The sequence below is a fragment of the Rhinatrema bivittatum genome, chromosome 2 (assembly GCF_901001135.1).
Source record: "Rhinatrema bivittatum chromosome 2, aRhiBiv1.1, whole genome shotgun sequence".
Classification (NCBI taxonomy): Eukaryota; Metazoa; Chordata; class Amphibia; order Gymnophiona; family Rhinatrematidae; genus Rhinatrema; species Rhinatrema bivittatum.
The window spans coordinates 615040692-615068155 of record NC_042616.1 but is presented as its reverse complement, the minus strand read 5'-3'; the positions used below and the strand labels follow the sequence as shown (position 1 = coordinate 615068155).

At 44.0% G+C, this 27464-nt stretch overlaps 1 protein-coding gene across 3 annotated transcripts in view; it reads left to right on the top strand.

The window, feature by feature from the left end:
* Positions 1–27464, top strand: part of B4GALT6 (beta-1,4-galactosyltransferase 6) — a 256834-nt gene that overhangs the window by 158863 nt on the left and 70507 nt on the right. For all 3 annotated transcript variants that reach the window (XM_029591178.1, XM_029591179.1, XM_029591180.1), the window contains one exon: positions 17618–17742. In XM_029591178.1, the coding sequence (XP_029447038.1) occupies positions 17618–17742 (125 nt within the window). The remainder of the gene's footprint in view (positions 1–17617; positions 17743–27464) is intronic.

Here is a 27464-nt window from a genome sequence, read left to right as displayed (position 1 = left end):
TCTTGGGACCTTAGTCTGGTTCTTGGTCGCCTTATGAAACCACCCTTCGAACCTCTTCACTCCTGTGACCTTAAATATCTCTCTTGGAAAGTGATTTTCCTTTTGGCTATCACTTCAGCTCGCAGGGTTAGTGAGTTACAGGCCCTAGTTACCTATCCGCCTTACACTAAACTCCTGCAGGACCGGGGGGTACTCCGCACTCACCCTAAATTCTTACCTAAGGTAGTTTCGGAGTTTCATATTAATCAATCCATCATACTACCTATTTTCTTTCCCAGGCCCCACTCCAACTCCGGGGAACAGACTCTGCATACCCTCGACTGCAAACGAGCTCTAGCTTTCTATCTACACCGTACAGTTGCCCACAGGAAGAGCACTCAATTATTCGTCTCTTTCCATCCTAACAAGTTAGGGCAACCTGTGGGTAAGCAGGCGCTTTCCTGCTGGTTGGCGGACTGCATCTCTTTCTGCTATCAGCAAGCTGGCATTCCTTTTCAAGACCGTGTTAAAGCACACTCTGTGAGGGCCATGGTGACTTCAGTAGCACACCTTCGATTGGTGCCGCTTCCTGACATCTGCAGGGCTGCTACCTGGAGTTCTCTCCATACATTTGCAGCCCACTACTGTTTGGACAAAGCTGGAAGACAGGATTCCATCTTCGGCCAATCTGTCTTGCGTAACCTTTTTCCAACATGACGTACCAACACCCTTCCGCCTACCCGGTGGTGTGCGGATGTCCTCTACCAAATTTCACCCCAGTTGTTGTGCCTGTTGCACGCCGTTGGGTACTTTTGGTGCACGTTCGGACATCCTCAGCTCGGTACTCACCCATTTGTTAGGACAACCATCCTGCTTGTCCTGTGAGAAAGCAAATGTTGCTTACCTGATGTAACAGGTGTTCTCACAGGACAGCAGGATGTTAGTCCTCACGAAAACTGCCCGCCACCCCGCGGTGTTGGGTTCATTTTTCTTATTTTATTTTTTCGGCACTGCCTGTAGCTTTGAAACAAGATTGAAGGGGGACCCCTGCTGGCTGCAGGGTTGGTGCCGTGCTGGGCATGCCCAGTAGGGGCCAGTCAAAGTTCTAGAAACTTTGACAGAAGTTTTCAGTGGTTGGGTTCCATCCTCGATGTCACCCATTTGTGAGGACTAACATCCTGCTGTCCTGTGAGAACACCTGTTACATCAGGTAAGCAACATTTGCTATACAGTTGTCTCTATTTAGAAAGGTACTGCATGTTATATATGCCACAGGCACAGCATGGCCTCATCCAGAAACTGTCTCTTATGGAAAATGTGCAATATTCAGTTACACCCTAAGGGGAATATGCTATTCCTAAATTGCTCTATCAATTGGAGGTTCACCAGGCCCATTTTTCAAGCAGAGATGAATAGCACATGGCAATTAAAGGGCCGAAGCATAAACTCGCGCAAGGCTTACAAGTACTATGACCAGACTGCATACAGTCAAAGGGATTATATTGTCCAGGGAGAGAGTGAGTGCAAGCTAGGAACTGATGAAGATGCATTTTAAAACCAGAGGGGAGAGCCCTCAGGCATCCTCATACTGCATTTTGAATAGCACTTAGACATCCAGTGGAAAGCCAAAGCCAGACCCCTAGCAAGAGAAATGTGCAGAAGTGTAATGTTATATGTGACCAATGCAGAGAACTAATCCTGCTGCGTTAGCATACACAGAGATTGCAAGTTCACATGACCAGACTGGAGAGATGGCTATGCTTGTGCAGCACTATTGTGCAGTCCGGTTGACCTGTGATGCCTATGATATACACATCGGTCAGGTGCACGCCCTAGCTTTGGACTGTCCACAAGAACACACTCCAGTCTCTCCAGCGTGTGTGTGATTGAAAGCCTGTGCTTGTAAGCGTGAAAAGACAGCATGTGTGTAAATGTGTAATTAAGAGCCTATATAAATGAGAGAGAAAAAACGTGTATATGTGAGCGATTGAGAGCCAGTCTGGGTCCACGCTTCTGCTGCTACTTTATGCAGTATGGTCTTCTCTGCTTCCCATGCACCCCACTTACATCACTTCCTGTTCCGGGCTGTGGGAGTGGGAAGAAGAAAGAGCCATGCCGCTGATATTGACAGCTTCCTCCAGTGGCGTACCGAAAGTATTTGGCACCTGGGATGGATACTTCCTTTGGCACGCCCTAAACATTGATAAAATATTTCAAAACAGCAGACACATTAAATAACACCTAATAATTAAAACTAATAAGGTTTTAAAAAATACCCTACTCTCCAGATCTGTCACCCTGAGATTATTGTAGGCTGGGGGCATGCATACAAACTCATAAACACTTCCTCTGTCTGTCACTCTCTCATACAGAGACACAAACTGAACCAGAAACCGCAACAAGCCAGATTCTGTATGCAGTGCAGCAATGGAAAAGCAGATCATCACTATTACTCAAAACAAGACAGTCAAGAAATATAAATCAATCAGAATAATAAAATCATACTAAAAAATATATTAAAACAGTTGATGAATAGAATATCAACCAATAATTAGAGCTCCTGTACAAATTTTTAAAAATTTCCTAACCATCAATAACATATTTCAAAACAGCAAACATCAAATAATACCCAATAATTAAAACTAATATGGATAAACATTTTTCCCCACACCATACCTGGGAACTTTTGATTTCCAGTAACCCTGAGATTGTCATGGATTAGTGGAGCGCGCACACAAACTTTCTCCGCTGTCTTATATTCACTCTTCTACACTCTTCTCCTTCATTCCCCCTTCCCTTCCTCTCAGTCACTCATCCTCCTTCCCCCACTCTCATCTCCTTTCCCTCCCACTCATCTTCCATTCCTTGCCCCAGTCACTCAAACCCTCTTCCTCTTCCTCTGACCTATTCCCCTCTTCCTCCCACTACCTCCCTCCCACCACTTCCCTCTTTCACTCATCCCCTCCCCTTCCTACTCAGTCACTCACCCCCTCATTCTCACTCCCACTTCCTCCCCTTCCCTCTGTCACTCACCACCCTCTGCCCTTTCCATCCCTCACTCACACCCTCTCCTCTTCTCTGTCAGTACACCATGTGTCTCACCTCTACCCCAAGGTGGTCCTCCTTCCGGCCAGGTGCAAGAAGCCTACTGGCAGAACACCACAGTGCTACCGTGCTGGGGGGGGGGGGCTCTAATTGTTTGCAAGGGGGTGGGAGCTCTCGCCTGGCTGTCCCAAATCTGCACTGCGCTGGGCCTCTAATTGTTGGCCACAGCAAGAGAGGCGCAATGAGAGGGACAGGACAGGAGCCAGCAAGCACAGCAGAGCTGGTTGGAGAAGCACACGCTCAGGACAGGCAAAGCATGTTTTCTTTTCTCTTCTGTAGCTGCGCTGCCAGATTGTACATAAAATCAGCTGACTGGTGCTACGAAACACTCCCGATGTCACCCATCCCCTGTCGTCACTCAGGGCGGACTGCCCTCCCCGCCCCCCCCCCCCCCCCCCTTTAGTACGCCACTGGCTTCCACTGACACTGCTGCTGTTCCTGCCGGACGGAACAGCAGTATTAGTGGAAGAATATATGGAACTTGCTGCGATGCAGAGGGAGGGGAAGCTCAACCGGGGCAGCGGGACACCGGGAAGCTGTGACACACCTGCTGGTGCTTGGCGAAACACTGGTGTGTCGCAACACACCGGTTGAGAATCGCTGCTCTAGAGGAAAGTTGAGATATAATAAAGACATTCAAAGATTTCCAAGCACAGGAGTTGAGGCTCTAGAATGAGGGGTCATGAGATGAGGTTGAAAGGGGTTACCCAGGCGTAATCTTTACTGAAATGGTGGTGGATATGTGGAAATGCTGGAGACAAATCAGTAACTGAATTCAAGAAAGCATGGGATAAATACAGAGGATCTCTAAGGAAGTGATGAGAATTCTAATGCTAAATTAATTGGACAGATAGGCAGACTGGTTGGGCCATAGTCTTTTTCTGCTGTCATGTATTTAAATGCTAACAAAGTATTTATATTCTAACATATGTTTTAAGTCATATGTTTACATTTAAATACTTTGAAGGTTTGAAAACAATTTACCCACGCCATTTTTGAAAAAGGTTCCTGTCGCTGGATGGATGCAGTAGTATCTTGGATTGTTTGTGTGGACTGTTCCCCTGATGGACGATTTCTGAAACCTGGCCAAGTTGGGAGTTTAACAGCTAAGTATATAGTGAATAAGTAAAAGTTATAGATGAGTCTTCTCATAGCTTCATCGGCCTGCGCAAGGGGGAAAGAATAGTGATTCTATTTGAAGAGATAAATTAGGCAGTACTTGAAAATTTCATAATTATTGGATTTTAAAAGTGATGAGAGCACAGCATACACAAGAAATTTTTTCTAAAAAAAAAAATAAATTTTTTTTGTGAGTCTGCATTTAAAAATGGGGTCGGTGGTTAGTTAATGATTAATAATATAAAGTATCAGGCAATCAGGTCAGTGCCTTGACTGGCTAATATATGAAACTACTACTTGTCCATCTTTTCATATTTATGAAACATGGAGAAACAATGATGCAGTGTTTCACATAAGAACATGCCATACTGGGTCAGAACAAGGGTCCATCAAGCCCAGCATCCTGTTTCCAACAGTGGCCAGGCCAAGCCATAAGAACCTGGATTTAGGGGTTAAATGTTTGATCATTTTGATTCATTTTAAGGTTAACCCTATGAGTGGAGACTGTTTAGTGAGCTCTATTGTTGGCAAATAAGTAAATTATATTCTGAGGTGAAAAAAACCCCCCATTACTTTTATGACTGCCACCGTACACTGAGCAGAGGATTTCAAAGTATTTTCCTCTGACTCCTAGATAATTTTCCTGGATGGCACTGCCTAATGTGGAACTGAAATGTATCTGGTGTGGTGTCTTGCGCTCTCCTGCAGCTTTCCAGCATAGGTCCCTGCATCCTGGCTCTGCCCTGCATCCTGTAGCTGACTAGGGGCACACCCAGGAAGTATTGAGCTTTATAGGGCCTGAATACAGGAAATCCTGTAGTGCAATTTGATGATATAAGCACTGTTTAACGCAAAGAAGCTCAGTTGGCTTTGGCAATTGCCTGAGCAGCAGGTCTTGTTAGTTCTGTACCAGAGTATTCACTTCTTCTCGCTCCTGCTTTGCTTTGACCTGGACTGTTCTAACTTCGCTCTGCTTGCAGTCTGCCCTGATCTTGGCCTGGTAGTCTTCTCTACGAACAGATTGCACCTGCCCCAACTCTCGCCTGACTGTGTGCCTTCCTTGGTTCTGTGCGCCGCTGACTTGCATCAGCTGCCACCTGTTGGAGACGGATCTTCTCGCAGATCAGGCAGCACCAATCCAACAGTGATCCAATGGGTTCACATCTTAGCCATGACAGGTCTGAAAGGGCCAGATGAGTGGTCGGTAGACTACCATGTTACAGCAACCTAACCGTGTAACAACAGAGTGGGTTACTTTTTCCTATGCACATCACTTTATCCACATTAAATTTCATCTGCCATTTGAATATCCAGTCTTCCAGTATCACAAGGTCCTCTTCTAATTTCTCACAATCCTCTATATATTTATATATTTGATTTAAATTCTGCCTTTTTGTACTTTGAAGCAGATTACATTCAGGTACTGTAGGTCTTCTCTTACCCTCAGAAATAATTGTCTGCAAACTTGATCATTCCTCTTTCTAGTTTGTTTATAAATATATTAAAAAGCACTAATCCCAGTACAGATCCTTGAGGTATTCCACTTTTTACCTTTCTCCACTGAGAAAACTGAACATTTAGACTTCTCTGTTTCCTATCTTTAACTAGTTTGCAATCCACAACAAGTCTCTGTCTCCTATCCCATGACTTTTTCATTTTCTCAGGAGTCTCTCATTTATTTATTTATTTATTTATTTATTTATTTAACACTTTTTTTATACCGACCTTCATAGTGATAACCATATCGGATCGGTTTACATAGAACAAGGATAACTGAAGCAATAAATAAAGTGAATAACAATAGAGGAGAATAAGGTAAAGTTACATTTAACAAGGAGTAGAAACTTGGAAGCTAAATATAGCTGGAAGAAAAAAGGCAGGAAGTATTGTAACATAATAATAATAAAGGATGTGGGTTAAAGCTTAAGGTGCTTTAACCTAAAAGTGCCAGAGTCCATCTTTCGAGCGGATAGCAATCCATTCGTCAGGGAGGGGATAAAATCGTCTCGGTGGGAATAAAGGTGACTAGAGATTGTCTGGAGGGTCAGCAAAGGCTTGATGAAATAGCCACGTTTTGAGTTTTTTTCTGTCTCATGAGACACTTAGTCTAATGCCTTGTGAAAATCCAAATACATTTTATCCACTGGCTCTCCATTATGTTTATTAACATGTATTTTTTATTATGTGATTTGTTTCTATTGTAAATCACTTTAATGTTCATGAAAAAGCGGTATAGCAAGACAATAAACAGTACTTAAGCTCAGTGAATGTTGAGAACAGCAGCAGTGAAGGAGCTCTAGAAGCCTAAGTAACTGAATCAGCTGCCCCCACCAACTTCTCCCTTTTCTTGTGGAAGCCAGTGTGCATAGTGATGAATTCATGTGCATCTTCTCCCTTTGTCTCCCCTTGTATTAAAATTAGGAAGATGGAGGTCACATGATGCGGTGAACAGAGACGGACGTGTTCTGAGGAGCTCCGGGTGCCACAGTCTCCGAAACACCGTTTCATTGCTGTTCCAATCCACTCGACTTTGCAAAACGCAGACCCCATGCATGGTATATGTCGATCGCTTCATATGTGCAAAAGTCTCCCTCCGGTATGCCTTTAAGGACTGGTAAGGAGGACAAAGAAAAATCGAAGTCTGACCCCAAAATGGCAGCCACGCTGGAAACACTGAGCAGCCAGAACACCAGGATCTCAAAGCAGCAGTGCTGGAGGCCCTGGACACTAAGCTAGCAGTTATCTCATCGCAGGTTTCGGAGGTACAGACTACGCTGGCGGACATAAACCTGAGATTCTTACAAGTTGAGGGCCCTGTAGCGGTACTTGAGGATGACCAACTAGTGACTATGACGAAACTCCTAGCGCTCGAAAAGACAGGGGAGGCACAAGCCTCTAAGTTAGATGACCTGGAAAATCGAACGCGCCGGTCTAACCTGCGCTTAACGGGCATCCCAGAAGAAATCGCTGACCAAAACCTTAGCATTTTTCTGGAATCATGGCTACTTGGAGGTATTACAATTACCAACACCCCATCCAGCTCTTCAGGTGAAAAGGACACATCGGCTGGGCCCGCGGAAGGAGCGGGATCCAAGGCCCAGAGTAGTAATAGCAAAACAACTAAACTATGCCTACAAGCAAATCATCTTACAGGCCTACTGCAAGGCTCAGGAGCTTACTTATAAATCTACAAAGGTACACATCTTTCAGGATTTCTCTGCGCGAGTGTCAGCTATGCGACGTGGGTTCTCCCCAGTCTGCACTGTGCTCTTTGAAAAGAAAATCAAATTCTCCCTTCAGTTTCTGGTGAGATTGAAGGTTTGGCATTTAGATCAGACAAAATTCTTTGAATCAGTGACCGAAGTGGCGAAGGTTTTGGAACAGCTACATAGCTAACCTTTACTTTGTGACGCATGCATCAGCCAGACCATATGTGCAGCCGAGAGTGGCCTTCAGAGACAGATAGTAATAAGGAGCCAACCTCTAGCTGGACTGTTTCGGGTTCTTTCACCTTCTTATGTGGTTTCTATTTTGCTCCCCTCTCGGTTCATGCTATTGTACTTACTAATTGAAATGGCAGGTGAGCCGATGCAGCAGCGGGCAACATGATGCAGGTCATTTATAGACCGGGAGAAGAGACTTGGACTTCATATCCAGAGTTTCCAGCTATGTTGGGACTTGTCAGTTCATCATTCATGGCTACTATTCTTTAACACCACACCCCTCTGAGTATCTCATGGAAAGGCCTCTACACGGACTATATGCCTGACTGGCATATAGTCTGTATGGCTCTTACTATGCTGTTTTTTGTTTTCTTTCCTTCCCGTTACACAGTTAAAAAGTTGAAATTTAGGAAGCGTGGCACCCGAACGCATCACAAAAGTGACACCTGACCCCATATAAATATATAGGGCCTATTACAGACCTAGATTGTTAGGGGTTTGAAGGAGGGAGGGTGGGGTAGGGGAGGCAGGGAGGGTCACTTCTGTTCTATATGTATAATGCTAATGACAGCGTGGACCATATTAATAAATATAGGATGCAGAACCATTCAAAGCTCATAGGTCTGGGTCAAACTGAGTTAGAACCGGGGGACCCAGATAGATCGGGCATCAGAATCAGAAACGGAGAGGTTATTCAGACTCAAGCAGTGAAGAAGGCCTTTCTTTATATACCTGCTAAGCAGCACCAAAGTCTATTACTATAGTATGGCCCAAATGGGGGCCCTGATGAGAGTAACCTCTTGGAATGTTAATGGCTTGGGATCCCCGATAAAGAGAGAGAAAGTCCTTCTTCAGTTAAAGAAATGCAAAACTAATATTGCCTGCCTTCAGGAAACTCATTTGTGTCAGCAAGAAAGTCAGAAACTGGTGTGAGAGTGGGTAGGTGCTTGCTATTTCACGGCGGCAAAAGATTAAAAAAAAAAAAAAAGCAGCAGGAGTGGCCATTTTGGTCCATAAAGACACTAATCTCCAGATACTGGATACAAAACATGATGCTGAGGGCAGATTTGTGATGAAAATGGGCCTCTTAAACGGCAGAGATTACCATTTGTAGCATTTATGCACCTAACAATTACTCCCACAGCTTCTTCACCTATATTCTTGATCAATTAATGCTGTATGCCCGGGGGTATTTAATGTTAGCAGGAGATTTCAACATCACTTATGAACCCCATCTAGACAAATGTCCTCCGGGACCTCCCCCTAAGCGTGAAACAAAGAAAGGGATGGCTTTTCTTGGTGAGGAATTAGATCTCTTAGACTCCTGGTGCATTCTCCACCCAGAAGAGAGGGATTACACTCACATCTCCCGAGCTCATGCCTCCTTGTCTCGGATAGACTACATTCTGATACCCCGATCGGTTTTTCCTTTTTTACGAATGCAACCATTGGCCCTCAAATTGTCTCAGACCATGCGATCATATGGATCAACTTGTAGTTTTTGATACATGAACCTTTGGAACGATTTTGGAGATTCCCAGGTTTTTTGAACAAAGATCAAGACTTTCAGGAACTCCTAAAGACTAAATGGGAAGACTTTCTCAGCCATAATGACCAGCACCTAGATGACCCTCATTTGTTCTGGGAAACCACTAAGGTAGTGATCAGGGTGAAATCATCTCGTATGTAGCCTCAAGGAGGCGCAGAGCCAACAAAGCGGTTTTGCAGTTGGAACGACAGCTCCAAACGGCAAAACAGAACTTAAATGACCATCCCTAGACCACAAATCATATTGCCTACTGGGCGATCTTGTGAGATCTGAATTTTCTGTTACAACAAAGGGCACAGAAACTATTACAGGTTTCCGTCATAACTTTTACAGGTTTGGCAACAATGTGGTTAGATCTCAAAGAAGGAAAACCTTTGTTTCACGTATGAAGAATACACAAGAAGGGCTAGTTACAGGACAGGCAGAGATCTGCGAGGTGTTCAGAGTGTTTTATGAAACCCTCTACATGGATGACTCTCTGGGGGAGCGGGAGCTTCAGCTGAGGAAGATTTTTTCAAACACCTTACATTACCAAAGTTAATGAAAGCTCAGCTCCAATTCCTTAACAGACCAGTTCAACAGGTAGAAGTTTTAAATGAGATAGCCAGAAGTAAATCAGGTAAGGCCCCAGGCCCGGATGGGTTCTCCTACGATTTCTGTAAACTCCTCATGGCACAAGTCCTAAAACAACTAACCTCATTCTATACAGATGCCTTACAGCGGAATACATTCTCCAACCATTTTAATACAGCGCATATTACTGTATTCTCCCAGGAGAAGCAGGATGGTAGTCCTCACATGTGGGTGATGTCAGCAGACTGAGCCCTATCACGGAAACTTTTTTGTCAAAGTTTCTAGAACTTTTGACTAGTACACTGAGCATGCCATAATCCCTGTAGCCACAGGGGTCTCCCTTCAGTCTCTTTTTTTTTCACACTGCGGTTTGCCTCGCGGTTGGGAGCTCTGTGAGAATTCTCACTATAATTCCTCACGGAAAAACTTGAAATTTACTTCACAAAAAAAGTTCCCTCCTAGGGGTCTCCCATTGCGACATCGTTTTTCATCACTCAGTGAGTAAATTCTACCGTCTTCAGTCGGTTCCCGCTCCCCTTTCCTCGGTGTTCGCAGGCCATCGACCGTTTTTGCGGCCCCTTTTTTTCCATCATGGCAACGGGTTACAGAAAATACCCGGCCGGAGTGTCCCCGTACCATGTCGATTACGGACCCGCATGATGTCTGTGTGCTGTGCCTCGGCTCATCACACGACGTTCGTCGATACCCAAGCTGTGCTCAAATGACCCCAAAGGGTAGGCGGGCCCGCCTAGACAAGATGGAGTCCCTTTTCAAAATCAACGTAACTCCATTGATGTCCACCCAGTCATCACTGGCAGAAACATCAAAAAAATCCATCGACAAACCTCGCCGGGAGCACCAAGGCAGCAGTGACCATCCATCACAGACCACATCTAAGGCATTGGCATCGTCTTCCTCTGTGCCAGAGAAAGACCAGACCGAGCACCGAGGGAAACATCTTCACTGGTACCGATGCGATTCCACTCCCAGTGCCAGTACTGACACCGCATTGGCCACGATGGCTATAGAGCCAACTACGAAGAGGACACGGGTAGAGGAGCCTCCAACCTCCTCTTCACCCGAGATACCGAGGCGATCCCCACCGATATCTGTGCTGGGTACTGAGCCCCCACAAACTCCTATGGAGGTGCCAGTAGCACCTAGCCTGCCTTCCCCTGTAGCAGTGTTACCTTATACCAGCTTCCAGGGAGGAGCTGGACATACTTGTCCGACAGGCGTTCCTAAATACCCCCCGGAACCTACAGCCACCCTCTACGCCGGCCCCCATACCGGCACAGACACCAGAGCCATAGATATTTACACCGCTGCTCGACCGCCTGGACACACACTCATCTGTGCCTTTCCGACCCAGCCTGGGCCGCCGATGCCAAAACAACCTATCGAGTCTCTGAAACCCCCGATACCCGTTCTGGGTCCTCAGAAGACAAAGGCACGGACTCCAGTCCTCTCCCGCACCGCTTCCACCGATGCTGGAACCGGTTCCTGGTCCGGGGCTCTCTGGACCAAGACACCCATGATTCCCCTCAATGCCATCGATGCTGCCGAAATCTTCATCGGTGCCACCACATCCTCCATTGAAGGATCTGTTGATGCCAACATGTCCTGCAGTACCAGCTTTTTTCCCTCCCTCTGGATCTTAGCCAGAGACCCCATATGACCCATGGGAGGATGTTGACACTGACACTTCTATGGAGGACCTACTATCAGAACCATTTCCTCCGGAAGAAAGAAGACCTCTCCTTTGCTAATTTTGTAAAGGAAATATCAGAGACAATCCCTTTTGACCTGGTCACAGAGGAAGAGACACGTCATAAAACATTGGAATTCCTCCAGTTTGTTGATGCTCCCAAATAAATTATGGCTATTCCCGTCCACGAGGTACTCTTGGATCTCCAACATCGTCTATGGAAGCACCCTTGCACTGTCCCACCAGTAAATAGGAAGACAGATGCAACGTATCTGGTCCAACATACTCCAGGATTCCAAAAGCCACAACTACCCCACCAATCAGTGGTAGTTGAATCCGCGCAGAAAAAGGCCAGGCGTCTGGGCCCTCACTCTTCATCTCCCCCTAGAAGAGACCAAAAATTCCTGGATATTTTGGGTCAAAAAATCTTTCAGGGCTCTATGCTAGTGTCATGCATAGTTGCATACCAACTATACATGACACAATATCAGAGGAATTTCTAGAAGCAAGTTCAGGGAATAGCTGACTCTCTTCCCCAACAACAACAACAAGATAACCTCAATGCCGTACTACAGAAAGGCCTTGAGGCTGGAAAGCATGAAGGTAAGGGCGGCTTACGATTCTTTTGAGACTGCTTCTCACTTATCAGTGACTGGAATGAGTGCTAGAAGGTGAGCCTGGCTTAAGGCATCTGACTTGTGAACTGAAGTCCAAGACAGGCTCGCTGATCTGCCGTGTACCGGAGAAAATCTATTCGGCGACAAGATACAGGATGCAGTGGCTCAACTGAAAGACCATCATGAGACCCTGTGTCAACTGTCCACGGTTACTACAGAGGTTCTCTCCTCTGCAAAAAGGACCACGAGAAGGGACCCCAGAAGACCCTTTTATCACTCACGCAGGTACTATCCACCTACATCTCATGTGAGACCAACCAAACCACCTCAGAGAAGATATCCACGACAGCCCAAGTCATTCAGGCCTCAGCCAGCCCCCAAACAGGCCAAGTCTCTGGATTTTGAAATCTGTCCAGAGAACAGCAGCCACTCCACAAATCCAAATCCAGACTTGCCAGTAGGAGGTCTGATTCACCACTTCATAACAAACTGGCTCAGCTTTACCACAGACCAATGGGTTATATCCATCATAACCCAGGGATACCATCTAAACTTCCTCATAGTACCCCCTGATTCACCACCCAATCCACTTTCGTTGCAAAAAGATCACACAACCCTTCTAGAGTCAGAAATGTCCACCCTTCTGAGCGCCAGGGCTGTGGAAGCCGTTCCCCGGGCATAGCAGGGCAGAGGGTTCTACTCCCGCTATTTTCTCATTCCAAAGAAATCAGGCGGCCTCCACCCCATCCTAGACCTCTGCAATCTCAACAAATTTCTACAGAAAGAAAAATTCAGGATGGTGTCCTTGGGCACCATACTTCCCCTTCTGCAAGAAGGAGATTGGCTCTGTCCTCTGGATCTTCAAGACGCTTATGTGCATATTCCAATATCCCCACATCACTGCAAATATCTGCGCTTTATAGTGGGACATCAACATTTTCAGTACTGGGTTCTGCCTTTCGGACTTGCCTCGCCACCCCATGTATTTACAAAATGCCTAGCAGTGGCTGCGGTTCATCTATGCAAACACAGCATACACGTGTTTCCTTACCTGGACGACTGGCTAATCAAGAACCAACCCAAACAAGAATCTCTCAAGCTCACCATCAATCTGCTACATTTGTTGGGGTTTCTCATCAATTATCAGAAATCCCACCTAATTCCATCTCACCTCCTGACTTTCATCGGAGCAAATTTGGACACCACAATCGCAAAGGCCTTCCTGCCCAATGACCGCACAGACACACTCCAAGCTAGCTAAGTCTCTGCGCACAAAAGAAACAGCCTCAGCCCATCAATTCCTCATTTGCTGGGCCACATGGCTTCCACGGTCCACATCACTCCTATGGCCAGGCAGGCCATGAAGATAACTCAATGGATTTTGAAATCTCAGTGGCTCCAGGCTATTCAACCTCTTTCATCCCAGATCCATGTAACCCACCAGCTGTGTCTATCACTTCTCTGGTGGACAAACAAAGCCAAAATCCAGACAGGTCTACCCTTCCAGCAAACAGTTCCTCAAGTGACCTTAACCACAGACGCATCCAACTTGGGTTGGGAAGCTCATGTGAACAACCTTCAAACTCAAGGGACTTGGACACAACTCAAAGCAAAGTTTCAAATCAACCTCCTAGAGCTTAGAGCCATACGCTATGCTCTATTTGCATTCAAAGACTGCCTTTCACACAAGACTGTTCTCATACAAACAGACAACACAGTTGCAATGTGGTACTTGAACAAACAGGGAGGCACAGGCTCTTATCTCCTCTGCCAAGAAGCTGCGCAGATCTGGGCCTGGGCCCTTGCACACTCCAAGCATCTCAGGGCCACTTATTTGGCAGGCATACAGAACGTAGTAGCAGATCGCCTCAGTCGACAGTTCCATCCCCATGAGTGGTCACTAGATCCTGTGGTAACGAACAAAATCTTCCAATGCTGGGGCCAACCAACAATAGACCACTTTGCATCCGAACTGCATGACAAAGTGGACAGATTCTGCTCCCTGCACAAGCAGCAAAACAACTTAGCCATGGACGCCTTTGCTCGCCCCTGGAACACAGGCCTCCTATATGCGTATCCTCCGATACCACTAATAGCCAAAATTCTTGTGAAACTACAACAGGACAAAGGGTCAGTGATATTCATAGCCCCGTATTGACTTCGATAAATATGGTTTCCCATGCTTCTCAACCTCTCGATCCGAGAACCCATCGCCTGGGCACAGTGTCCAATCTCATAACTCAGAACCAAGGCAGGCTGCGCCATCCGAATCTTCAAATGCTATCCCTCACAGCCTGGATGTTGAAAGCTTGATCCTACAACCGCTCAACCTTTCAACTGATGTCTCTCAAGTGTTTGTAGCTTCACGAAAGCCTTCCACATGAAAATCTATCGTTCTAAGTGGACTAGATTCACTGAGTGGTGCACGCAGAAAGGTATTGACCCCTTTTCCTGCCCCACTCCATCTCTGTTAGATTATCTCTGGCACCTTTCAGACTCTGGTCTCCAGACTTCCTCGGTACGAGTACACCTCCGTGCCATCTCAGCGTACCACAAGGGAGTAGGGGACGCCCCGATAACGCAGCCCCTAGTGAGTCGGTTTGAGGGGCCTATTACAACTTAAGCCCCCTCTACGGCCACCAGTTACAGAATGGGACCTAAACATAGTACTTATAAGGCTCATGTGCTCCCCGTTTGAGCCTTTGCATTCCTGCGATAGTAAGTTTCTTACATTGAAAGTTATTTTCCTAGTAGCCATTACATCTGCTCGAGGGGTTAGTGAGTTACAAGCACTTGTCACATACTCACCCTATATAAGGTTCCTACATGACTGAGTGGTCCTATGTTCTCACCCTTATCTCTTTTCTTCCCTTCAACGATTTGGGTTCCAAGGCAATATTTTATCCTATATAAAGCTTCTCTATTCTAGTCTAATTTCATATATTATAGTAAATGGTCGCAGATCTGCGGATGTACATATCAATCGGGGGGGGGGTGTCCGGCAAGGATGCCCATTCTCACCACTGCTATACATATTAGCCATAGATCCCCCTACAACGGAGAATTGACTCTGACCCAAATATTCGGGGCTTTCAAAAGAATAACTGTTCATTCAAAGTGGCTGCCTTAGCAGATGACATTCTCATATTTTTAACGGATCCAGAAATATCCCTTGGTCCTCTTCTTCAGATACAGCGGGAATACGGCCACTTTATTTTTCTATTTATTTATTTATTTATTTAAATGTTTTTATATACCGATAGCCGTTTGCACATCGTATCGGTTTACAGAAAACTAAAACTTTTTGACAGTGTCATTAAACAGAATTTTTGGCACTGCCATTACATAGAACAGTAAACTTTGCATACAATAGATAAACATCAGCAAACAGAAACTGGGTAACTATTTACAGGGAACGAAGGTTCCTAAATTGGGAGCAGATGAAGGAAAAATTAACAAGCGTACATTGTGAAGGTAATACATGTAAAGCACTGTAAATATATAATGAAATAAACGGGGAGAAGGGAGTTGAGAGAAGAGTCAGCAGAAGCATATTGTAAATGGTGATACAAGGAATGCATTATACACCGCTTGGGGGGACATCAGGAAGGATGGTTGTTGAGGGAGGGGTAGGCCTGTAAGAATAGCCAGGTTTTTAGCTTTTTTTTGAATTTGGGAGTAGATGTTTCAGTGCGCAAGTCTGGGGGCATAGAGTTCCACAGGGTGGGGCCGGCCAGGGAAAAGGCTCTGTTCATTGTGGAAATAAGTTTAGTGGATTTGATAGAGGGGGTACGGAGTGTCCCTTGGAGGGCAGTACGGGTGGGTCTAGTGGATGTACGGGTAAGCAGAGGGGGGGTTGATCCAGTCAGTATTTTCGTTTGTGATGCTTTTATGAATGAGGGAAAGAACTTTGAACAGGATACGGGACTGTATTGGTAGCCAGTGGAGTTCGATGAGGGTAGGCGTAATGTGGCCACGTTTCCTAGAGTTAGTGAGGATACGTGCTGCGGCGTTCTGTAGGAGTTGCAACGGCTTAGAATGTGTAGCAGGGAGACCAAGGAGGAGTGCATTACAGTAGTCTATTTTGGAAAAGATAATAGACTGTAGTACTGTACGGAAGTCAGTGAGGAATAAGAGGGGCCGGAGTTTTCTGATGGTTTGTAGTTTGAAGTAGCAGTCAGTAAGGATAGATTTAATGAAGGGTTTGAAAGAGAGCTGGTTGTCAATGAGGGCACCAAGGCTGCGGGTGTGGGAGGGGAAGGGCGTGGAGGAGTATGCAAAATACGGCCACTTTGCAGGGTTGAGGATAAATCTGAAGCCTTAGATGTTGGGGGCTGAACGAAAACCCGATGATCAGGGATTTTTTCACTAAAATGGGTTGAGAAACAAATGAAATACCTGGGAATCATGATCCCAACCAAATTATCCGATCTCTACATGGCCAATGTTTGCCCATTATTACAATCTACCTCTCAGTTACTTAAGAAATGGCAGAGCTTACCCCTATCCCTACTCTGTAAAGTCCAGCTTTTCAGAATGATAATCCTACCTAGATTGTGTTATGTACTGTAGATGGTACCACTCTGGGTCAAATGACAGGATTGCAATATAGTGGGGAAAATGCTCCAAAGATTTTTCTGGAATGGAAAGAGAGTCTGGATCTATCTGAAAATACTAACTAAGCCCCTTAATCATGGTGGAGCAAACTGCCCCAATCTAAGGCAATACAACTTAGCCTGCATGTTAAGGATCATATCTGACTAGGTGGGTGGCACTTTCTACTACACCCCATCCCAGCAACTGGTTGCCTGGCTGGATGCTCCTTCGCTCAACTTCTTGCTACATGCAGCACACGCAAAACTCCCTTTCGCCCACAACTCCCAAATTCTGGTCTCTTCAGGAAGGAAAGCATGGTTTCATCTATGTCATACTCTTAAGCTCTCTCCACACTTTATACCCCTGCTGAGCATGTGTGATAACAAGATGTTCCTTCCGGCCCAAGGCATAAAACGATTGGGAAACACTCTTCTACAGCTTGTAGATTACTTTCAGCCTGGTGTAAATGAGTGTTTATGGCTTGCCAATAAACACAAAAAAACAACAAACACACAAAAAAATCATGTAAGGAAAGTTAGGACACACTATCAGCAATTAGGGTGGAAATTTCATCTGCAAATTAATGGTCAATCATAAAAAGCTGGAGATGATTTGTCTGCCTCACCGCTCATTGATAAAGCCTTACAGATGTAGACTAGGGAATGTTATTGTTTAGATATTTTGTTAGATTCTGTGAAGCTAGTGAATATTTGCAACTTAAACTGGAGAGTTGACATTTCATATTTTTAAACATTAGAAAACCTGTTAGCTATCACTTCTTATGGTGCCAGAGAGTTGTATAATTATAGAACTCTCAATTGACTGGGTAACAAAAACTAACATTTTGCCATGTTATGGGTTCTGAAAACCATTGTATTTTTTAATTAATAAACAGACTATGCACTAATTTTTAAATATATCAATACAGGCGGCCTTATCAATATCAACATGAGTGAAATCAGTTTAGATGAAATTCATCAGATATTTTCCAAGGATATAGACATTGGCCCTGGAGGACACTGGAAACCAAAGGACTGTCTACCTCGATGGAAGGTGAGAATAAATTTATCTTCTCTGAAAAATGTATTTGTTCAATTTACATTTTTGCTTTTTTTATAAAAGCCTATAATATCTCACTTGATTAGAGTTGGATTACATCAAGTAATTGGGGAAAAATGAGCCACAGTTTCTTTAAGATCTGGATGTGACATTTAGGGGGGCAATTTTCAAATTGTCTGCATTAGGACAAATATGCCTACCTTTTACCTGTGGGCTTTGCAGTGGATGAGCTGGAGATGGGTGAGTGAGAGGAGATGACAGGATTAGCTGGGAGGGGGGATGTAAGATGCAATCAACTGGAGGAAAAGAGGTTAAGAGAAGTGATTTTTGGAGCTTCCCCTGCTAAAATGGGTTTTCTTAGCATTCAAATAGGTGGATCCATGACCAGTGGGTTATGCACTTCTACCAGCAGATAGACTGTACAAAGCTGTTGTCATGGTATATAAACTCCTGTACTAATAGCCCGCCAGTATTCTCAGTGTCAGCAGATGGACGTGCATCTCCTTACTGGGGATTGTGTTTAAAGTTTTGTTGTAAAAGGAGAAAAGTTTATTGCCCTGCTCTCCTGTGGTGATAATTTATGGTCCCTCCCTCAGTTGAGTTTCCTGAGGTGATATCTTCGGATCCCTCCCTCATTTGAGTGCCTTGGTTTTCTACCAGCATGGACTTAGATGTTAAAAAAAAACCCCAAAAAAACCCCCCCAGAAAATAAACAGCTGAAAGGCAAGCGGATGCAGGAACCAGAGTGCGGTGGTGAAGGTCTATGCCCTCTCCCACGCAGCAGAAGACAAACTCTGTACTCAGCCAGGTAAAGAGTAATGGAAAAAAAAAAAGAAATAAGGGGGAGTTGATTTTAGGTATTCCTCTCCTCTCTGGTCTCCTGCTCGGCTTGCTGATCCAAGTTCCATTCCGCATCCGGGGAGCTCAGGGACTCGGGCAACTTGGCAGGTTGAGCAGCCTTCTGGGCTAGAACCTGTCCTCAGGCTTAGATTGTTCGCCACATGGTAGGCCGCAGTGGCGTTTGCATGCTTTCTCTGTACATAAGGCTGCCCTTTTCAGGTACACTGGTTCATGCTTTCGCGCCCAGCTGTGCATTTACTTGTGCACCTAGCTAAGTGCTCAGTTGGACACACAGGGATGCCTACTTGGGCTTTTAGTTGGGTGCATATTGGTGTGTTGAAGGGACCCCTAGGCAGGCGATCAAGTTCCCTAAGGAGTGAGTGCTCAGGTAGGCACTCAGTTGAGCTCCTACCTGAATGGTATGTTAGGTGCCTACTTTTTGAGCACTTAATTTTTGAGTGTCTCTTTTTTTTTTTCCAAGCAGCTATTATGAGCACAGCTGGGCATACAGTTCTTACTGTTGGTTTCTTTCATAGAGATGTTACTGGCTCTGATTTCCCAGACAATGAAGATGGTAGGGGTACCAGGGCCTGATTCCATGTCTGAGTCAAAAGAGAAGATTCAATTTTGATTTGTGTAAAGCCTCATGTTTCTTTCCTATTATGGAGGCTATTCAAGAATTGATTGATCTTTAATGGGGCACCTGTAAGTTAGTTTTAAAAGGGGACGAGCCTTGGGTTGGCTGTACCCCCTAGATCCAGCTACAAGAGCAATTGCACTTTCTGAAAATAGATGCGCTTGTGTGTGCCGTCACCAAGTGGACGACTATTCCCGTAGAAGGGGGAGCGGCATTGAAGGATGCCCAAGATAGAAGAATTGAGGTCATCCTTAAGCATGCCTTTGAAGTGATGGCAATGGATTTGCAGATGGCTTCTTGTTGCTCCCTGGTGGAAGTCAATGAGTCTGGTGTGAATTCCAGGGCAGTGAATGATGCAGCCGCCTTTTTGGCAGATGCAGGCTGCATCCTGGTCTGCACTTCAGCCAGAGGGGTGGCTTTGGTGATAGTGGCCAGGTGTCGACTGTGGCTGAGGAATTGGTCGGCCGATACAATTTCAAAGTCTAATCTTATGAAATTGCCTTTTAAAGGATCACTCATGTTTGAGAGTGAGTTAGAAAAAATGGCCAATAAGTGGGGTGAGGGCCAGGTTCCTCTGTTACCAGAGGATAAAAAGCAGATGCTGCACTCCTTCGGCTTGAGAGGTCATTCAGATGCTTTCGACCCTACAGAAGAGCGGCTTCTCAGAGGACTTGGCTTTTAGGTAGGTCTCAGTTCTTTAGTCTCAGGCAGCCCAGAAGGAAAGCAGGCTCGGGTAGTGGTGCCCCCGAGCCTCTAAATGGTGTGCTGACCCATCCCCGGGAACAGGAGAGAGGGGGGTCACCTTTCTTTTTATCGGAGGTGGGTCGAGATCACATCAGACCAGTGGATTCTGGAGGTGATAAGAGATAGCTATGCTCTGGAGATTCTCAGCATCCCTCGGGAAGTTTTCATGGTGTCTCCCTGCAACTCTCTGCAGAAGAGACAAGCAGTGGAGTATACGTTGTCGAGGCTCCTTAGTCTGCGGGCGGTAGTTCTAGTACCCATGTCACAATAAAATATGGGCTGATGTTCCATTTATTTCATGGTGCCCAGGAAGGATGGCTCCTTTTGCCCCATCCTAGATCTCAAGGGAGTGAACTGTCATTTGCAGGAAACTTGTTTTCACATGGAAACCTTAACCTCAGTAATAATGGCAGTACAGTCTGAGTTTCTGATATCTCTGGATTTGTCAGAGGTGTACCTTCATATTTTCATCTGTTTGCAGCATCAACTGCTTCTGCTTTTCACTGTTTTGGGGCAACATCAGTTTCAAGCACTGCCTTTTGGGTTGACCACCACACCCAGAACCTTTTCCAAGGTTGTGGTGGTTGTGGCAGTGTTGAGAGAGGATGGCATGCTGGTTCACCCGTACTTAAGACGATTGGCTGATTTGGGACAAGAATCTGGAAGAGTCATGCAAAGTGATCTCCTTGCTGCAGGAACTAGGGATGGTGAATTTGGCCAAGAGCAATCTACAGCCATCCCCGACACTGGAGTATCTCGGTGTTTGGTTTGACATGAAGCAAGATAGGATGTTCCTGCCGGAGGACCATATTCAGAAGCTGATGGCACCAGTGTGACTATTAACAGAAACAATATGCCAGACAGTGTGGTCTTATCTACAGGTGCTCGGGTTGATAGCGGCCACCCTAGAGGTGGTTCCATGGGCAAGCGCACATATGCAACCTCTTCAGCGCATTCTGCTGGCTCGTTGGAATCCACAGTTTCAAGTCTGATACAGCTCCACCTACTGGTGGAGGTCAGTATACAGCTACAGTGGTGGTTGCCAATGGACCATCTAAGGAAGGGAGAGTTCCTACGATCCCCAGACTGGATGGTACTCATGACAGATGCAAGCCTCCAGGGTTGGGGGACTCACTGTCAGGAGTTGACAGCGCAAGGGTGCTGGAGTACAGAAGAGTTTCTCTGGAGTATCAGTCAGCTGGAAGGCTGTGTGGTCCGGTTGACATGATTACAATTCATTATCCAATTGCAGGGTCAAGTGGTCCAGATAATGTCAGACAGTGCAACCACAGTGGCTTACATCAATCGCCAGGGAGGAACAAAGAAACAGCAAGTGTCGCAGGAAATTGCCCAACTCATGGAATGGGCAGAAGTGCATCTTCAAGAGATCGCATCCTCCCACATTGCAGGAAAAGACAGTGTAAGAGCCAACTTTCTCAGCAGACAGAGTATGGACCCAGGAGAATGGGAATTGTCAAACAAGGCATATTTCAGCCCATAGTGGAATGCTGGGGCCTTCCGTTTCTAGACCTGCTGGCGACATATCACAATATAAAGGTTCCTCGCTTCTTCAGGACAGATCAAAAGTTCTTGGGAATCAATGCCCTCATGCAGAAATGGCCGGAGGGCAAGCTCCTATATTCCTTTCCCCCGTGGCCCATGATGGGCCAAATGATTCAGAGGATCGAGAGTCACACAGGGATGGTGCTTCTGGTGACACCAGATTGGCCCAGGAGGCCATGGTATGCAGATTTGCAAAGGCTCCTGGTGGACTCTCCTTTCCGATTCCCAGTTCACAGGGATCTGCTACGACAAGGGTCTGTTCTTCATGAAGATCCAACTCTATTTTATCTTATGGTATGGCTCTTGAGAGGGCTCGGTTGCTGAAGTGTGGATATTCCAATGTGGTGATTGCCACCTTGCTACGAGTGAAAAAGTTCTCCACTTCACTTCCTTAGCCTATGTGCAGGTTTGAGTGTTTGTAGCTTGGTGTGAGGATTGAGGGGTTCATCCTCATACAGTTAAGATTCCACTCATTTTGGAAATTTTGCAGGATTGATTGAAAAAAAAGGGTTGGCCCTTAATTCATTGAAGGTACAGGCGGCGGCTCTTGCTTGTTTTCAAGGTCAAGTTGGCTCATCCAAATGTGGTTCGTTCCCTAAAAAGGGGTGAAGCATCTTCGTCCACCCCTGTGGTTGCTGGTGACCTTGTGGAGTCTTAATCTGGTTTTGGATTTTCTGGCAGGTCCCACCTTTCGACCACTGTGCAGCCTTTCCTTGAGGTTACTTAAATTGAACTGTTTTTCTTGTGGCAAATTGTTCTGCACGTAGAGTTTCCGAACTACAGGTATTGTCTTGCTGGGAACAACTTCTGCGAGTGACTCCTGAGGTGATACAGTTCCTTCCTTTTTACCAAAGACCATCTCGGATTTTCACTTGAATCAATCAATTTCGCTGCTGACTCTGGACAGAGAGACAGATGTGGATGAATATCGCCTCTTACGGTCTTTGGATGTCAAGAGGCATATCTTGAGGTACTTAGAGTTTTCAGAACCTCTCAGGAAGATGGACCGGCTGTTTATGCTCCATAGCATGAGTAAACAGGGTGAGCCAGTGTCGGGGGCTACAGTATTCCTCTGGATTAAGGATGTAGTCACGGCCGCGTATGTGGATGCTGACCAGCCGTTGCCTAGTCAGGTTATGGCTCATTCCGCTAGGGCTCAGGCAGTGTCATGGGTAAAGATTAGATTGCTGTCTCCCGTCGAGATTTGCCAAGCTGCGACATGGTCCTCCTTACATACCTTTTCCAGGCTTTAATGCATGGATGTACAAGCCCGGGAGGACACAGCCTTCGCACATGCGGTATTGATCAGACCGTGGGCAGCCTCCTGCCCTGTTCAGGAGTAGCTTTGCTACATCTCAAGGGACGTGGATCCACCTATCCGAATGCTGAGAGGAGAAATTACTAACGTACCTGATAATTTCCTTTTCTTTAAAAAGGATAGGTGGATCTACCTTCCTGCCCTCCTCTGCTGGATGTTGGTGCAATCTAGTATCTAGATTAGTATTATTACACTCCTTGTCTGAGCTCATTAGTTTCCTGTTAGGTAAATGCTGACATGGTTGTCTGATTAGTATACTGCCCACCTGGCTTATTCCAAAAAGATTGCTCACCCATTATTGAACTCATCACAAAAGAATTCCATATTCCAGAAACAATAATCTTAGGAGACTTTAATCTGCATCTATACATTTCACCAAAATCCCCCACTTGTGACTTTTTCCTTGATTTAATGGAGGCCTTAGGATGGACTCAACACATTTCTGATGCCACACACAAAACTGACAACACTCTCGATTTTAATATTCACAAATCCCAACTCTACGATATAAGTACTAAACACAAGACAATTCCTTGGTCCAACCACCATCTAATCATAGCTGAGCTAATATATAAAAATTTAATAGCTAAAAACTCTGAGATGATAAACACCATATCATTTAGAAAGAAAATAAAAATAGAACACTAATGCATTAGAGATCAAAATTAATGATTTAAATGTAAACAATTGCGATGCATTTAATTCATGGGAAAACATAATAAAATAAATTGCAGATGAACATAACCTTATACAAACAATAACTATAAGCAAAAACAAAGTAAATCAGAGAAAATTGATGAACCCCTGGTAGAATGAAAAACTAGTAAGAAAACTAGAAAAAAGATGGCAAACCCCCCCCCCCACAGATGAATTACTTAGATACAAATGTAACCTATCCCATTACAGAACACTAATAAACAAATCAAAAAAAGAATGTTACACAGAACAACTCAACTTCAACTCAAAACTCTTGTTAGAGACAGTTAATCTAATTAAAGACCCTACTTCACAATGAACATCAATTTTACAAAAACTTCATGTAATGATTATGCAACAACATAACAGAAAAAAATTAAGATGCTGAATCAACAAATAGTTCTTCTGATGCTATTGGAGGGTGGGAATAAGTTATCTCCACAAAATAAATGATTGTCATTTGATAGAGTATCAAAACTGGAGATAAGCAAAATTATAGCCATACTTAAACAGCTACATATCCACTTGACCCCGATTCCAGCCACCCTATTAAAACAAGTAAACCAGACAATAAACCCTACAATCACAATGCTAACCAGCCTTTCCTTTGAGGAAGGTTATATGCCCCAAGGTCTAAAACAAGCAGTTATTAAACCAATTTAAAAAAAATAAATCTGGAACACCTGATGACTGGAATAACTACTATCCGATCTCTAACTTAACCTTCATTGCGAAATTACTTGAAAAAGTAGTCCTTGCCGAACTGGAAAATCATCTTGACGAAAGCAAAATACTTTATTCTAACCAACTTGGATTCCAGAAAAATCACTAAACCGAAGCTCTTCTTCTGTCCTTATCTGATCCTATTTTACAAGGTTTTGACTCAAATCATACTGCCTAGTCCTAATTGATCTAACAGCTGCCTTTGACACTGTTGATCATAACATACTATAATTTGTTCAGTTCCTAGCTAAGTTTGAGGTTGCTATGGGTGTAGGATTGCATGCGATTAGGATCCTTTAAATGTATTATTGTATTCACTATATATCTGGTAGTGACCTACAAGGGAATGATCAAACTCTTGATAAGGTGTGGGGAATTTGTTTGTTAAAAGGCTGACTACATTTTTTTTTAAGTGTGAAAATGACATCTACCAATAAATTAAAGGGTGGGAGGGTTGGTAAATACAAACAGACAAACTTCTGTTTGTTGCCTGACTTTCTGACCTCCTATTTAAAATAAAACGTACTAAATAATATACCCCGTTTACTTCTCCCCAATACTAAGTTTTAAAAATTTCTCCAAGCAGTACTTACTGATTCTTTCCAGCCACCAGCAAGATGATTCTCTCCTCCGTGTCCCGCTGGATTGTGAGTTACTTAGCTCTTTCCTTGCAATATATCTTGTACTTCTAAGATAAATTAGTACAAAACAATACCTTTGGAGATTTACACTACCATTAGTTGTCCTGAGTGACTCACTGCTGTCCTGAGATTAACAAATGTTAGTTCCTAATCAAATCAATCACACTACTGTTTAACACCTTTCTAAGGTGAGTAACTGAACTTTTTTCAACCTTTTTACTGGGCATACACTGCTCCTACCTTTTTTCTTCTAGTTACCTTTTTTAATACAAACCCACAAACTTCTGTTCGTTGCCTGACTTTCAGGGGTAACCTTTTTGGACTTGCAGTTACTACTCTTAACTGAAGGCATGGGGGTAACTGCTTGGAGCAGCAGGTACTAGCCTTAACAGAAGGCTTAACATTTATGGTTTCTATTGTTTGCAAAAAAAAAAAAAAAAAATGTTCACAATGTTGCCAGATCCTGTGTTTTTGCCTCAGAAAAAAAGTAGTTGTTAAAACAATACTTTCATAAGTAACATCTTACCTTTTCCTGCTTTAAATGAAATTTTTTAACTTCCTTAGTTGCAGATTAGAAGCATTGGTGAAATATATTAAATTTGAAGGATTTTGTAACTTTTAGTCTGATTAGGAACAATAAATCAATTCATTATAGAAGAAGAGCAAAGAAAAGTTATACACATTTTGATGGTCTTAGATTAGATGTTAAATCAAAGAACAATACAAGAAAGCAACAGCTTTTTCTACTGTAGAGGTGCATTCAAGGAAGATGTTCATGTCTTGGTTGCCAAAAAAAGGGGTGTATATGTAGAAGTGCTTTTCAAGGCTTCTTTATAAATTCTTGCCTCTCACATTAAGAGCATTCTTCACCAGATGTTTCTTTAGTTGCGGAAATCATACTTTAACTATTGGCCTTTTGTTTTCTGCTTAGCCGGAAAATGGATTTCTATAGTCAAGAATGGTCTTTTTTTTCCCATGTACAAGTAGGACAGTAATCAGTCACACAAGTGGATTACATCATCTAGTGCTGACAGGGAAAAGGTCTCTCAGAAAAACCAAGAAGCTTTTTCTGAGCATGCACATGTGTTCCCAAGCAGCTGCCAGTACTGCAGCACAAGTCTTGTGCAAAAGGACATGTTTGTTCTCTCCTTAAGATGCTTTTCAAAATTTTGTGCTTGTTTTTCTTCTTTTTCTCTTCCTTTGTCAAAGTATTCTTTCATTTTTCCATTTGCAGGTCTCCAAAAAAAAACAATATATATATTCAAAATTCTCCCAGATATATATATATATATATATATATATATATATTATTTTTTTTTGGAGACCTGCAAATGGAAAAATGAAAGAGTGTGTGTGTATATTCAAAATTCTCACAGATTAAGTTTGACCTAACTTCAACATGTTCCACAATGGTGGACAGTTAACTGGGCTTCAAAAGATATCCTTTCACTTCATACAAGATAATTATCAGATTAGTATGATTGCCGTGGTAGCTGCTTAGGACCATCCCATGATGATCCTTGCCATGCTGGGATGTCTCCCAGGGCCAGAAGTTACGCACTCAGTTTTTTTTTTTATTTCTCCTCAGTCCTCCAGGTCAGTGAAGAGAAACAATCACCACCTGAGGCATTACAGAGCCGAAACAAACCTTGTATGCCAACACATCGGCACATAGCAATATGCCTTCAGTGCCATCAATCCTTGGCACTGAATTTGCACTGTTGAAAAGCAAAGGTACCAATTTTTTTTTTTTGGTCGGTACCAGAATCTTCTTGGTGCTGAGATACCAATATTAGGGCTGACCAACCCAAAATGTCTATTTATTCAGGACCCACTTATTATTAACCAATCCATGCCCTTTCTAATTCCAGAATCAGTTTATTTACTGGGATTCCTTCCTCCGAACAGGGCATCCTCCCTTTTATCAGGAAAATTTGGCTTGACTTCATCAGATTATTTTACCAATATACCAGCTTATCCATCTCTTCTATTACAGTTAGAGCAAAATGTTTATTATTTTAAAGTCCATGGCTCCAAAATCTGAACCTCAATCCTATATTCTATCATATCAAGCCAGGCAATGGATTCTGCAGACTGAGTCACAGATTAAGTCTCAAGATTCACCTTTGTCCAAAGATAGGACAGCCTCAGAAAAACTACCTATAATATTGTCTTCCTCTCCAGAAACATCACAACTATCATATAATTCTTTATATTACCATTTTTATGATGAAGTCCACTGGTCTTCCATCAAACCACTCCCTCTCCAAAGTCTTACAGAAGCTATGTCCTATCCTGCTTTTGCCCAAGAATGGCAATAACAATTCCTTTTACTTTACAAAAGGAGGCAGAACCAAGAGAAGATATCCTAAAATGTATTTAAGCCCCAAAACAAGTAGTGGCTGTTCTGGTTCATAGAGTACTACAAGAACTCCAAACCTGAAAGTAGCAAATATCCTTTTCTGCATTACCAGTAACAAGAGAGTTGAAAATTGTACCTTTTGATGATCAGGACATGGTTAAACTTTTAATTTGAAATTCACCATCAATCTGT